The following is a 14,591-nucleotide window of genomic DNA, read 5'->3' as shown; positions in this document are numbered from 1 at the left end:
GCCTGCCTTGAAAAATGGAGACGCATTTCCAGTTAACACAGGCCCCTGTGGTGTGTGTGTGTGTGTGTGTGCGTGTCCGAGTGCGTAAGAACAGAGTGGCTTACGGGACGATCTCGGCAGGTCCTCTCATGACAAACCTGTGGGTCAGTGCCTGGCGTCCCTGCCGACGTCACCACAGCTAGAAGCCCTCTCTCCGCGTCACCGCGTTAGACAGCACCTCCTAACGTCAGCCCAGCCCAGAGAAAGGATCGTGTTGGCGAGCCACCTGTGGTTCCCTCGGAAACCAACCCTGAGCCAAAGCTGTAAATTTCTCGGCGGGCGACTCCAGTTCTCCGACTCTCTGGGAGGGAAAACTAGATGAGCTCTGCACGGTCAGCAGGAAAGCTGAATGGAATGACCAAGGAAATGGGGTCCAAAATCGCAAATTTTTCAACATTTTTCATACTTGAGTTACAGTCCAGCTATTACTTATGAATCACTTATGAACACATGGAAGATCCCAGCGGACCTCAGATGTGTTGTTTTTCCCTCACCCCTGAGGAGACCGAGGCCTGCTGAGTGTGTTGTGCGCAGCGCCGAGGCCACAGTGTCTGTGTCCGTGTCTGGCACAAGTTCAACAGCAGGGTGATCAGTGGCGGGTGCTGGATGAGGTGTTGAAAGCTGAATAACAGTGGCCTGCTGGGAAGGAGAGGGGGGGGGCTGAGTTGGGGAGGGGGGGGGGTTGAGGTGTCGTCATGCACATGCCTGTGTCCCTCCAAGCCTGAGGCTGACATCACCATCAATAACCAGGCCTGGTCATCAATATGCCGGAGCACTGGCCGTATAAAAACGGCAGCGGCGCCGTGGAGCTGGACTGGGCTCTGGACCTGAGACGAACTGGACCTGAGGACACAGAGGTGAGGACCGATCACTGCTTACTCCACAACTCTAGGACTTCACACACACACACACACACACACCAGCTCTCAGTGACCTCCAAAAGAAGCCGCTATAGCAACCTTCTTGTTAGAACTAAACACTCTTAAATATGTCCTACACACACAACACACACACTTTAGAGTGCATAAGGAGCTGACAGGTGTCTGTTGTGTTGGTCTGTGCTGCAGGTTGTGATGATGTCGATGCGAGTAACGGGGAAAATGGCTCTGATTATCTGCCTGTGTTGTTTGTGCTTCTCCCTGCGCGTCCAAGGACAACCTCTGAGGTATGAGCGCCAGGGCAGTGATTAACGGCCTTTCATTAGGACTATAAACTATTACGCTACCTACAACTTCTTCTACCACCTGCTGTCAATCACATTAGACATTATATGCCAGTACTTACAAAGAATATAACACATTGTGTGTGTGGTGTGTTTCTGTGTGTGTGTCTGTATGTGTGTGTGTGGTGTGTGTGTGTCTGTGTGTGTGTGTGTGGTCTGGCTCCTGACAGAAAGAGGTCGATCAGCGAGGTGCAGCTGATGCATAACGTGCGAGAGCACAAGCAGGTGGCCGAGCGTCAGGACTGGCTGCAGGTGAAGCTGAAGAACATCCTGTCGCCGTCGCCCAACGACTCACAGAAAGGCCAGCGGGGCAAACACCGGACCCTGATCTCTCTCCAGCAACATGACCGCCTCACATAGGACCCTCGCCGCGGACTACGTCCCTCTCTACACCCGTGTGTGTGTATGTGTGTGTGTGTGTGTGTGTGTGTGTGTGTGTGTGTGTGTGTGTGTGTGTGTGTGTGTGGAGGAGACACAATTCCTGGACAAGCACATGATTTCAGAGGCTGCAAAACAGAACTGTCAACTCAGTAGGTGAAACAAGGAGGACTTTATAAAGAAAATATTTGTTTTCAGAACTGACCATTATTTATTATTATTTTATTTATTTATTTTGTATTTCTATATGTTAACTGTAATATTATGTGTAATATGTACTATTAGCTACAGTGAGGGAGTAAACTGGACAGTGGCTGATGACTAGTCGAATGTAAGCTGAATGTGTTATTCAGAGACTACCTGCTATGAAGCTCAGTCTGGTTCAGTGTGCTTCATGTGACCAAACTCTCTCATCTTCTTATTGTAGATTCATATTTTGTAAGTCCTTTTCATGCCAATATGTCACATTGTTGATTATGGATAAAGCCCTTTTTTCTACTTGTGATTGCTGAGGATTTCTTTCTTTCTAAGTCTCTCTAAATTTCTGTCTCTTCAGAGCCAGTCATGATCTGTTTACTGTAGATAGAATAGAAATAGAAACTCCTGATCTGTTTACTGATCCCTTGATCTGATGTGTTTACTGTTTGCCTACTGATGTTCCCTTGATCCATTCTGAAACATGTGACCACTATGTGACACTGTGACTTTGCCATTTGTGAATGCCAGTTCTGGGGAAAACAAGCTCAGTCTACTCAAGGGTCCTTAAAGTTCCCCGCTGTTCAACCACATAGAAATGTGTGGAGAAGAATTACTTTTGTTTGAAGAATCTCTTGTTTTATGTAGCTAGTTTGTAGATGAGTTTATCCCCATACACTCACCATAAACAGATACTTTAGGCTACTGTAGTGGGGTGCCATTTGTATTCATGACCAGAGCCCTAATATCAGAGATGTAGCGCACAACCTAGCATAGCAATATGTCACCTTCATCATTGTCATGGTTGTCATCTTCATCATCATTATCAACATCACCGTCATCCACAGTCAACTCTTTGCAATTAGGCCTACAAAGAGCCAATGAGTAAAAGAACAGCCAGAGCAAACCTCCAAAGGCAAATGGAAAGCAATAAAGCATAAATAGTCAAACTAAAAATAGGCTACACACGGTTTCAGTTATTCACAGTTTTGGTTTTGCCATACACACCAATCCATGTATGAAATCAGCTGTTTGTTTGGTTAGGAAGTTCTGTGGAGTCACTCTTATCGCGAGACCTGTCATTTCAGTTGTTACTTCCTGTTAACAGTGGGATCACTGTTGCGTCGCCTTTTCGTGGAAAATGCAGAGAAGGTGAATCGCCTTCTGGCATCGACATATTCTACGAAATACGTTTACAACCGTTACTTAAAAGGTAAGGTTTGATACACATAATGACCTCGATATTTCTTCTAAGATAACGTTCTGTGTCTTGGGTGGGTTTTGCGTTAGCATAGCTATTGTTAACTAACGCTAGCTTGCGATAACAACATCTGTCAGGTTTAGCTGTAGCTTCCAGCTAACTCTGTATTTTGTCGAGGATCAATTTGCATGGATTCGAATTACGATGTGATTGGGTTAAAACGACGACCTGGTAATCTAAAACGACATATTGTATGACTATAACGTTATAGCTTCACGAATCTATTCTGCTCTTTAACGTTAGCTGTCCGAGGACGTTAACTGTTAGCCATATCCAGCTTAGTCAGCTAGCCACCGACACTAGCTTTAGCTAAATCGTTAACGTTAGCAAACGGCTCCGTGAATTTGAACAATGAAGACAACAGAAACCCAGCGTTAGCTGCTAATGGTTATGTTAGCTGTTTGTTTTTAGCAGTAGAGCTTGTTGGATTAGGCAACTATAAGTGTCATGTTGACGTTACAACCAGTTTACTTCACCTCGCTTGGAATGAAGTGACTCATCTGATACGTTTGTGTTTTAAAATAACAAAGTTATTACAAAACATTAGGGATTCATGTAAGGTTAGCTAGTAAAACTGTAACGTTACAGCTAACGGTAACGAGCTTAATTCCCAGAAAGTAGCCTATCGATTAATTTTATCAATGGAAGGCGTGGCAGATTTTGTGAAGGACATGTGTGAGCAGTTGTGGGGTGCTATGTGGGTTTTAAAACAGCTTCCAACCAACTTTCTAAAAGTTAATTTCCAAACAGTACCTTGGATGGTGTGTTCTCAATAGCTTGATTTTGACTTTTTTGACTTTTGACTGATTCCTATATTCACCCAAGGTAGCGGTAGCCAGTAAATAATTTCTAATGTAACAGTTAATTATAACCTTGATGTCTTGACAAATATGCCGGGGTGTTAGTTGTGTTTTCGCCCGTGGCTCAGTGGGGAGTTTGAAAGCATTTGCACTGCGTTCCTTTCCTGTGACAACAGATTATGAATGCAGTGGAGCGCCGCGAGGATTTATGTGTGCGCGTGTGATGGCAGTAGGCTCGCAGTCATATGAGAGTGATTCCAGCGGCACCGGGAACAGGGAACTTCAAACACACTCAAGGTGAGTGACGGCTGACATTAGTCTTCCAGGGGGACGAGGAAAGGGGGTGCGGGGTGCAGGCCTACGACCTCGTGGACTTTGCTGTGGTCACCGCAAGGGGATTTGCCAAGGGTCATCTCACTGCCAGCTTGGCCAGCCGCCCAGAGCTGATGGTGGATGTTATGTGGAGCAGAGTAACCTTTGGTGGCCAGAAACGGTGTCAGTGGTAGACTACAGCCTGTTTAATAGTGTCAGTGGTAGACTACAGCCTATTTAACAGTGACAGTGGTAGAGACTACAGCCTGTTTTAATAGTGTCAGTGGTAGACTACAGCCTATTTAACAGTGTCGATAGATAGATAGATAGATAGATAGATACTTTATTGATCCCCAGGGGAAATTCAAGAAGGTCAGTGGTAGATTACAGCCTGTATCAGTGGTAGACTACAGTCTGTTTAATAGTGTCAGTGGTAGAGTCTGCAGCCTGTTTAACAGTGTCAGTGGTAGATTACAGCCTGTATCAGTGGTAGAGACTACAGTCTGTTTAATAGTGTCAGTGGTAGAATACACCCTGTTTAATAGTGTCAGTGGTAGAGACTACAGCCTGTTTAATAGTGTCAGTGGTAGAGACTACAGCCTGTTTAATAGTGTCAGTGGTAGAGACTACAGCCTGTTTAATAGTGTCAGTGGTAGAGACTACACCCTGTTTAATAGTGTCAGTGGTAGAATACACCCTGTTTAATAGTGTCAGTGGTAGAATACAGCCTGTTTAATAGAGTCAGTGGTAAAGACTACAGCCTGTTTAATAGAGTCAGTGGTAGAGACTACAGTCTGTTTAATAGTGTCAGTGGTAGAATACAGCCTGTTTAACAGTGTCTGGTAGAATACAACGTTCATCACTGCCTGGTCTTCTCTGCAGGCCTCAGGCCTGATGTCTGAGTTAAAGGAACTCTGTGACTCCAACCAGTCTTAGTTCTGCACAGTCATGAGTATGTGCAGAGTATGTGTCTGTCTTCTGCCAGGGTGCTACGATTATGTCTGTCTGTCTCTGAGGAATATTTTGCTGTTTCTGTCAGACACATACTCCTAACACTCTGAGTATGTGAAGAGTATGTGTCTGATTCTGTAAGAGTAAGGGAGGAGTATAGCTGCTTTCAGATATAACCTCCGGAGTATATGCAGAGCTTTGACTTTGACTTTTACATAATGTCCGTCGGAAATACTAGAAGGGGAGCAGTAGAACAGCCGGCTAAGTTCGGACTTCCAATTAATCGTTTATGTTGTTCCGATATACGGCCAAACTGTTTAACATTCGTTTAACCACCTCCGGTCTTGCACGTAGGTCTGAATGCAGCTTATGTATGAGTATGTTTAGACTATGTGAGTGATTGTTCCTCCCTGCCCAAGTAAAGCTGTGGTCCCTGTGTAGATGTGACTATGAGGAAGTGAGCAAAATGCAGCTCCACCCAACAGCGTCGCCACACAGGGTAGTCACACTCACACACGTTTTTGACTTTGTCTCAGCCATGTTGCTGGAATTTCCTGTTTTGATGAGAGAGAGAGAGAGAGAGAGAGAGAGAGACCAGTTCCCACCAGGCTTAACCCCTTCATATCGAAAGCTGTTTATATGTTACTATAATGCTGTTGTCATGACCAGTCAGGGTGTTGATGTATCCCCGGTGACCAGTCAGGGTGTTGATGTATACCTTGGTGACCAGTCAGGGTGTTAATGCAATGTTTCCCATACATTGACTTATTTGTGGTGGCCCACCACAATATCACATTGACCACCACACAATGATTTTCCAGGTTGTACTACATTGTGCTTAAATCTGGTTAGCATCATAATCACTCTGCGCTAATGTGTTAAAAACTGTTGCATTTAAGTTCATTCTGCAAACCAACCACCACAAATAGGATACAATTCTGTGGGAAACACTGTAATGTATACCTCGGTCACCCAGTAACATTAAAGACGATCTTCTGCGAGCAGCAAGACTTCAGCAAGAGCTGATTTTGAGCAGTTAAGATTGGTCACCAGCTCTCTAAACATTGTTTTTTTACATGCACTGTGTCCAAAACCTCAGACGTGTCCTCTCCCACTCTGAGCATGAAATCTCCACTTCAGAAGCACTTTTATACACCAAACTTTCTAGTCTTATGCCTAACTATAATTAAAAGATTTTTACAGAGGGGTTTGTTGATATTATTCCTACCGATTTTTTTAAGGCTATTGACAGCATATTCTGATTTACAGGATAACAAAAGTGGATATCTATAAATCTGCCCTCTCTCAAATACAGTTGCATTTTCAGCCCTGACCAAAACCGTTCAGGAATTATTTATGCAAAAGTGCGTAATGTTTCATTCTCCCTCCTTTTCGGCACGAATGAATCAGCATGAGAGAACATGAACCATATCGTTTCTTCCGTATTTTATTTGCCAAATCAGCTTACATTTCAAATAATAGCCTACTGCTCTCTCTTTTTATCGCCATGGCGGTACGCATTTAGAATAAAGAATAATGTTCGTGAACCCTTTTGTTTTGTTGCCAGCATAAAAACAAGCTTACCATCGGCCTATCCGCAAATTTGAAACAAAAGGGATAAATTGAACGATGTCGAAGTCGGACTTATAGGCATAGTTCATATTGGAAAAAGTTATACAATTTGGAACTCTAGCTTTCCCCCTCCGCAGTCTTTTAATGCCATCTGACCATAACATTAGCGTGCACAGTCTGCACCATACTGTCTTAAACAGATGATCTGACGGGTTTTAGAAGATTAAATACAACCCGAAACTAAAAAAAGAGCAGGTCTCTATTTGAGACCGGGCTTTAACCCAAACTGTAGCCACACCAGGCGTTTAAGGAGAGCTTGGCTTTCATTACTCCCTTACATGCTGTGTGGGGTTTGGTGGTAGTTCACTATCCATTATGGATCGCTTTTATCAAACACATTACAGAGCGAGAGAGAGGGGTGGGTGGGCGTGTGACCACAGAGGCAGGTTGGATTGAGATGCCTGGAATTCCAGCTCCACCAGACTTGCAGCTGAGTGTTCAGACTGCAGTCCACACACACACACACACACACTGAGTACACTTTAGCACGCAGCTCCACACACACACACACACACTGAGTACACTTTAGCACGCAGCTCCACACACACACACACACACACACAATACCCACACACACACACACACTGAGTACACTGAGTACACTTTAGCACGCAGCTCCACACACACACACACACACTGAGTACACTTTAGCACGCAGCTCCACACACACACAACACACACACTGAGTACACTTTAGCACGCAGCTCCACACACACACACACTGAGTACACTTTAGCACGCAGCTCCACACACACACACTGAGTACACTTTAGCACGCAGCTCCACACACACACACTGAGTACACTTTAGCACGCAGCTCCACACACACACACACACACAACACACACACACACTGAGTACACTTTAGCACGCAGCTCCACACAATAACACTAACACAGCAATGTTGGTCCAAACACATGGCTGCAGGTTGGTCTGGGTAAACTACAACATAGCTGCATGTTGGTCTGGGTAGACTACAACACATGGCTGCAGGTTGGTCTGGGTAAACTACAACATAGCTGCATGTTGGTCTGGGTAGACTACAACACATGGCTGCAGGTTGGTCTGGGTAAACTACAACATAGCTGCATGTTGGTCTGGGTAGACTACAACACATGGCTGCAGGTTGGTCTGGGTAAACTACAACATAGCTGCATGTTGGTCTGGGTAGACTACAACACATGGCTGCAGTTTGGTCTGGGTAGACTACAACACATGGCTGCAGGTTGGTCTGGGTAAACTACAACATAGCTGCATGTTGGTCTGGGTAGACTACAACACATGGCTGCAGTTTGGTCTGGGTAGACTACAACACATGGCTGCAGGGTAAAGTGAAGGCTGTCACCAGGGCACCCAGGCCACAGTGGAGTCAACATGTCACTGGTAAAGGAGCATCATGGCCAGAGCCAAGGGCAGTGAGGGCCATGGACAATGTGAAACACACACACACACCCCTCCATATTCACCGCACAGCCCAACACTATGCTGGGAAGGTAAGATAAATATGTATAACACACACACACTTTGTGGTTGACCTCTCCATATTCACGGCGCAGCCCAACACTATGCTGGGAAGGTGTCACACACACTCTGTGTGAAGCATTCTAGGGTCTTTGCATGGCCTGGGTGAACCCAGACGAACCTGTAAGCAGATTTGAGTTTGCTCTGCAGGTCGGTCTGGAAAGGATCCCATTGACATCTGTTTCCACATCACCTAAACCCAGGCCCATCTAGGCCTATTTCCACATCACCTAAACCCAAGCACATCTAGGCCTATTTTCTTTGGAATTGAGTAAACAACTGCATTTAAAACCTTTGTTTACAAGAAAGATGTTTACTGCACTTCTGAAATGATTTGATGAGACTTCAATCCACAATGTACCCCTCCATATTCACCGCATCAGCCCAACACTATGCTGGGAAGGTAAGATAAATATGTATAACACACACACACTTTGTGGTTGACCTCTCCATATTCACGGCGCAGCCCAACACTATGCTGGGAAGGTGTCACACACACACACACACACACACACACACACACACACACACACACACACACTCTGTGTGAAGCATTCTAGGGTCTTTGCATGGCCTGGGTGAACCCAGACGAACCTGTAAGCAGATTTGAGTTTGCTCTGCAGGTCGGTCTGGAAAGGATCCCATTGACATCTGTTTCCACATCACCTAAACCCAGGCCCATCTAGGCCTATTTCCACATCACCTAAACCCAAGCACATCTAGGCCTATTTTCTTTGGAATTGAGTAAACAACTGCATTTAAAACCTTTGTTTACAAGAAAGATGTTTACTGCACTTCTGAAATGATTTGATGAGACTTCAATCCACAATGTAAGTTGTTTCACTACTGGTTACCCCTGTGGAAGTCATAAAAGGGGACATTTGGAAACAGGCGTCAGTGTGCTTCTTTCCAGCCAGGCTGGTGTTTGCACACAGATCAGGGTAGACTACAACACATGGCTGCAGTTTGGTCTGGGTAGACTACAACACATGGCTGCAGTTTGGTCTGGGTAGACTACAACACATGGCTGCAGGTTGGTCTGGGTAAACTACAACATAGCTGCATGTTGGTCTGGGTAGACTACAACACATGGCTGCAGGGTAAAGTGAAGGCTGTCACCAGGGCACCCAGGCCACAGTGGAGTCAACATGTCACTGGTAAAGGAGCATCATGGCCAGAGCCAAGGGCAGTGAGGGCCATGGACAATGTGAAACACACACACACACCCCTCCATATTCATTTAACAGCCTAACACTATTGTGGGGAGCTGAGACTCTCATATAGACAGCGCTGTTCCTAAAGTTGTCCATGAAGTGTTTATTTGTGTGTGCATGAAGTGTTTATTTGTGTGTCCATGAAGTGTTTATTTGTGTGTCCATGAAGTGGTTATTTGTGTGTGAAGCTGTTTGTTTGTTTGTTTGTTTGTAGGATGTTTGGCTCTGGTCGAGAGCACAACTTCACACGGCCCAATGAGAAGGGAGAGTTCGAGGTTGCAGAGGGCATCAGCTCCACCGTCTTCAGAGCCATCCTGGTGAGACTGTGTGTGTGTGTGCGTGTGTGTGTGTGTGCGAACCTTCTTACGCATGTGTGTGTGTGTTGTGCTTCCTGGAATACCTCCCTGGACAAATCATCCGTGCTATTCACAGTGAGAGGGTGATAACACCATGACATGACTCAAGTCTTATTCAAACGAGATTTTGCCAGAGCACTAGTGCTTTTTAGTGGAATCCTTAACATACTTGAACAACATTCTCCATCCCTACAATTTTAACGTTACGCATCATAGATCTGCCCTCAATTAGAATAGATTGGAAAAAAATAAACCTTTACTGTCCACCATGGGGGGAATTTGTCTCTGGCTCAGCAGGCATACAAGACAGATGGACATACAGACAACATAGACACATTGAAGATGTCATTAAAACAAGTAACCACAAAGGAGAGAAAATGAATAAATGAGTTCAGGCCTAAATACCTGAAGCAGCAGCTGAGTCAGGTGCGTGTGGCGTCACTTAGTTTGGTTAAGAATGCTGATGGCATTTGGGATAAAAGATTTTTTAAATATACTTTATACCTCCAAATACTTTTTGACTTTTATACTTTTTGCCTCCAAATTATGTGCATCGGCGAACGCTCTCGGTTTTTTTAAGACTGGGAGTGTTTTTGTACGGTGTTGGAGACGCAGAGTTTATCAGCAACTCAACTGTCAATCGGTGCCCAAAGTTTGCTTTGCGCTTAAGCGTTTCTGCCGCAACTTCATTCGTTTTCCTGGCCACAAACCCACGGGTACATGAGATTTTAACCCTTAGAAGCCGATTGACGCAAAGTGCGTCAAAAAACACACCCTTTCTTCTCTGTTACATTGTTCCGCAACTGTTCATAGCAGCGAGAAGCCTTTATTGTGTGACCGAGCAGAAGTGGGGCTTTCCAACGAGACCACGCACTTGTCTGTACGTTAAAGTATGAAGATTAAAAAAAATCATGAAATTAAATCAAATTGCATCATATCTACGTTCACCTGCGCACCCAGCGAGTTGAATTACTCGCGAACCCGTGAACGCATAGATATGGCAAGCATATCAGATGAAAGAGGAGACACAGGGCTATCCATTGGTACCAAGTATGTCGATCCTTCTGGCTTATGAAAACAGACGAAGTGACTGCAAAATAATAACGTCATGTACAAAAACCAACTGCACACCCATTACTCTCGTTTGAATTACTTTCGCCCGGACCTGTGATCGGATAGATATGCCACGCATGTCAGATGAACGAGGAGACACAGAGCTATCATTTGATACCAAGTACATCCTTCTGGGTTATAAAACAGACGAAGCTAAATAATAACTTCATATAGCTCGACTTACCTCACGTTTTTGTGGCAAAGCATGTTTATAATCCAACGCTATTGTGTGTTTCTCTATGGCAAAAAATGTTCATAATCCGGTTTTGATATCCTAGCAAATTCCTGCATGGTATTCAATTCAAGGCTCACATTGCATCCCAATTTGTTATACAAAGAAACACCTTTTTTGCCTTTACTTTGTTCATGGCAACGCAGTAAAAAGTTGTAGAGAATCATGAGTGCAGACAGGCACACACACGTAAACTCGGGTCAAGTCAGGTCAGATCAGTTTGTGGCATTTATTTCTGGCATTTATTTATTAAGGTGCACACCACATATGTCTAAATTGCTCAGCCCCAGAGAATCCCTCCACCGTGGCAATGATATTGCCAAATTTAGGACCGTCTGCCCTACACACACATGAAATGCATGTAGAGCTGGGCTTGCTGTGGTGAGATGCATGTCAAAATATAAGATTTTTTATAATACGCTTTTTATATTTTAATTCTTTAAAAATCAAAATAAAATCAATGCTAGTACTAATATATGAAATGATGGCAGATCTGGATAGCCTAGACTCTGCCGAAAAAAAACCCAATATATAATATGTGTGTGTGGCACTTACAATGACCAGAATAAATCCTTATGAATAAAGGTAGTGAACATGCCCTTAAAAAACTAAGGGTTAAAATATACATATATTTAAAAAGTAGAATACATGCAAAGATACTTTAAAAACAATTATTTAATAAATATCTCAGGAAAAAATAAGTTGTATGTGTTTATTAGTTCCATAGTTTAATAAATTAGACACTGATGGCACAGTGCTCTGTTTTCTTTTTTTCTCAACTAAAAATGCTTTGCACTCTTTAGGGGGTACATGGATGAAAAAATATTTTAGAGGGGGTACATCACTGAAAAAAGGTTAGGCCCTTTCACACTGGCGAAATTGCCGCGATTTTATGTACCAGAATCGCGGAACGACTGTCCCTTTCACATAGACCGAGGCGGAACGGCGGGACAAAGTGTGTCGCTAAATTTACTACCAAGCCCCCTAGACATTTTGCTACCAAGCCCCCTAGACATTTTGCTACCAAGCCCCCTAGACATTTTGCCACCAAGCCCCCTAGACATTTTGCCGAGATTTTTCGTTCCGCCACCAGTGTGAATGGGTCAAGGCGGAAAGGGGAGTCTGGGCGGGCATTTCGATGCTATTTCCAGCCCACCACAGGAGATTGCAAAAAAATCTACTGATCAAAAGCAGCAATAGCAGAGACAGCACATTATGTCAATCTATAAAATCACAAAGTCTCCAGTCATTCAATGCCTGCTAGAGTTGACTGTAGCTTGGAATGCAATCAGTTGCCATAATAGGCTATCCTAAAATCCAGCGAAAAAACAAAGAATGAACTCATGAGCGTCTGTCCTATATGTATATCCTCTGATTGTAATGCTTAAAGATATCTAGGCGATATTTGTACCATTTGTTTTGTATTTGGCCTGTTATAAAATCATGTAGACCTATTGAACAATTTAAACACATTAGGAACCGCAAAGTTGGAGACCTGCATAAAGACATTGCTGCAAATTTAAAACCGGATTACTCTGGAATGGCTAGTACAGGGGCATGCTTACACCTTTGTGTTCAGTAAGGTCTGCTGTTTATTCTGATATATGGTTTGTCATGTGTTGAGGTAAAGTTCGCGAAGTATTCCACCAAGATGAATGGGTAGGAAGACGGGCGCAAAAAATATGATTAAATTTAAGTTACTTTTCTCGCGAACCGTTTACCACAACAACTAACCACTAACATCGTTTAAAAGCTGAGAAAAAGCTCTTTCGTGTGATACATGTGATGTCTGTGATAATAGACTACTTCGCAAGTAGTTCAGCAAAATTGGGTGGGACGGAATACCTATACAGAGGAGCAGCTCTGGCCATATCGGCTCTGGCTCACATGATGTAGGCTACTGCTTTAAATGCATTATCGCTTCACTACCCAACACGCGAACAAGAAAGAAAAGAAAAAAAGAAACCAATGTGCTTATGTCACGATTTCCGATAGGCCCAGGCCTAGAGAAAAGACAGCTATGGTAACCTAACAATTAGGATTTGCTTTGCCTACACTGCTGTTTGGTTGTCCCAAACTTTGAGACGATCCATACTCTCATTAACTGAATCTTATCAACCCGAACTGCGATGTTCCAAACAGAGGGATAGGATGCAATGCCTAATAATCTCACTGCCTTCGGCATAACTGCTAACAGTGCGCCTAGGCCTACTGTTAAACACCTGAAAAATATTAAGCTTCTGTTTTCTTTTCATGACGGGCCTATACGCTTAAATGATTTATGACTGAATGGAACGTTGCGTTTTTAAGCGCCAGAACTGCTTATCACGTCGTGTGAGAAAGTTTACACCAATCACTTTTTTTTGCAAATGACGGTGGTCTTAAGAGTGTGTATAAGACTGAATGGAACGTTGCGTTTTTAAGCGCCAGAACTGCTTATCACGTCGTGTGAGAAAGTTTACACCAATCACTTTTTTTTGCAAATGACGGTGGTCTTAAGAGTGTGTATAAGGAAACCTCTCTGGCGGGTTTTTGGATCAAAACCAAAGCAGAATATCCCGAGATAGCCGTAAAAAAGCTGAAAACGTTTCCCACCACGTATCTATGCGAGGCGGGTTTTTTGCAATGACTGCAACTAGACAAATTGCTTGTCGACTGGACATTTCAAACACACTGAGGGTGTCACTGTCTTCCATCACCCCCCAGATGGAAGCTTCTTGTTGCAGGGGAAACAAGCAGGGCTCCCACTGATTATATTAAGTAATGCACGTTTAGTTCCCATGTTTTGTTCCCATATTTTGTTAAGCATGTTCACACTTATAGATGTAGCTTCAAGTTGTTCAATATTCATAGTTCATATTGTTCAATTTTCACTTCTTCAAGTTCACGTTTTTCACAAGAGATCGTTACCTTCACTGTTCATACATAACTGGAGCTAGTTCTTTTCAAGTAATGCATGCACAACACATATGGAACATGGAACCCCCAAACCCCCTGCCCTAGGCTATCATTTGTGCGCGAAGCATGTTTCAATTAAGACAATACATAAGCTATTTTTTATTGTTGTAATATTAAATGAATTTCATCAATTTCATTTCATTTCATGAATAAATTGTATGCACAGTGCATACAGGATTACGGCTGGCGGCGCCACTGACCAAGGCCACAGTAGCCTGTGAACCTCTGATTTTCAAAAGGAAATCACGCGTGAACATAAAGGGCAACTCTTCTCTTCAATTTCCCTTCCAAAATACTTTTTTATTCTCTGAAGACCTCTATCGCAAGAATCTAACATTCTAACAGCAACAGCAAAGCAAATGCAAGCTAACCAAAGTGCAGTCGGTTCTCCCGCCATGGTTTTTGAA

General features: G+C 43.7%; 2 protein-coding genes across 3 annotated transcripts in view; both read left to right on the top strand.

Annotated features, from left to right (window-relative positions):
* Nucleotides 1–795: 795 nt before the first annotated feature.
* pth1b (parathyroid hormone 1b) lies at nucleotides 796–2,118 on the top strand. The gene is made up of 3 exons (XM_048231994.1): nucleotides 796–896; nucleotides 1,107–1,204; nucleotides 1,432–2,118. Exons 1-3 carry the CDS (start codon nucleotides 804–806, stop codon nucleotides 1,619–1,621), a joined length of 381 nt encoding a protein of 126 aa, XP_048087951.1. The 5' UTR covers nucleotides 796–803; the 3' UTR covers nucleotides 1,622–2,118.
* Nucleotides 2,119–8,245: 6,127 nt separating this feature from the next.
* The window catches only part of btbd10b (BTB (POZ) domain containing 10b), a 13,185-nt gene continuing 6,839 nt past the window's right edge, over nucleotides 8,246–14,591 (top strand). The window contains exons 1-2 of one of the 2 annotated variants that reach the window (XM_048231900.1): nucleotides 8,246–8,283; nucleotides 9,740–9,842. In XM_048231900.1, coding sequence (XP_048087857.1) covers nucleotides 8,273–8,283; nucleotides 9,740–9,842 — 114 coding nt within the window. In that variant the 5' untranslated portion in view covers nucleotides 8,246–8,272. Of the gene's footprint in view, nucleotides 8,284–8,672; nucleotides 8,715–9,739; nucleotides 9,843–14,591 lie in introns of those variants that run through there. The other variant, XM_048231899.1, reaches the window with a different exon arrangement.

The sequence above is a fragment of the Alosa alosa genome, chromosome 21 (assembly GCF_017589495.1).
Source record: "Alosa alosa isolate M-15738 ecotype Scorff River chromosome 21, AALO_Geno_1.1, whole genome shotgun sequence".
NCBI classification, from domain to species: Eukaryota; Metazoa; Chordata; class Actinopteri; order Clupeiformes; family Clupeidae; genus Alosa; species Alosa alosa.
This window is presented reverse-complemented; position numbering and strand designations above follow the sequence as displayed.

Bases quoted from the DNA above. Each gene is read 5' to 3' on its own strand.
- pth1b (XM_048231994.1), top strand. From the start codon at position 804: ATGCCGGAGCACTGGCCGTATAAAAACGGCAGCGGCGCCGTGGAGCTG. The intron at 897-1,106 runs GTGAGGACCGAT...TCTGTGCTGCAG, and splicing joins CTGGACCTGAGGACACAGAG to GTTGTGATGATGTCGATGCG. The intron at 1,205-1,431 runs GTATGAGCGCCA...GGCTCCTGACAG, and splicing joins GTCCAAGGACAACCTCTGAG to AAAGAGGTCGATCAGCGAGG.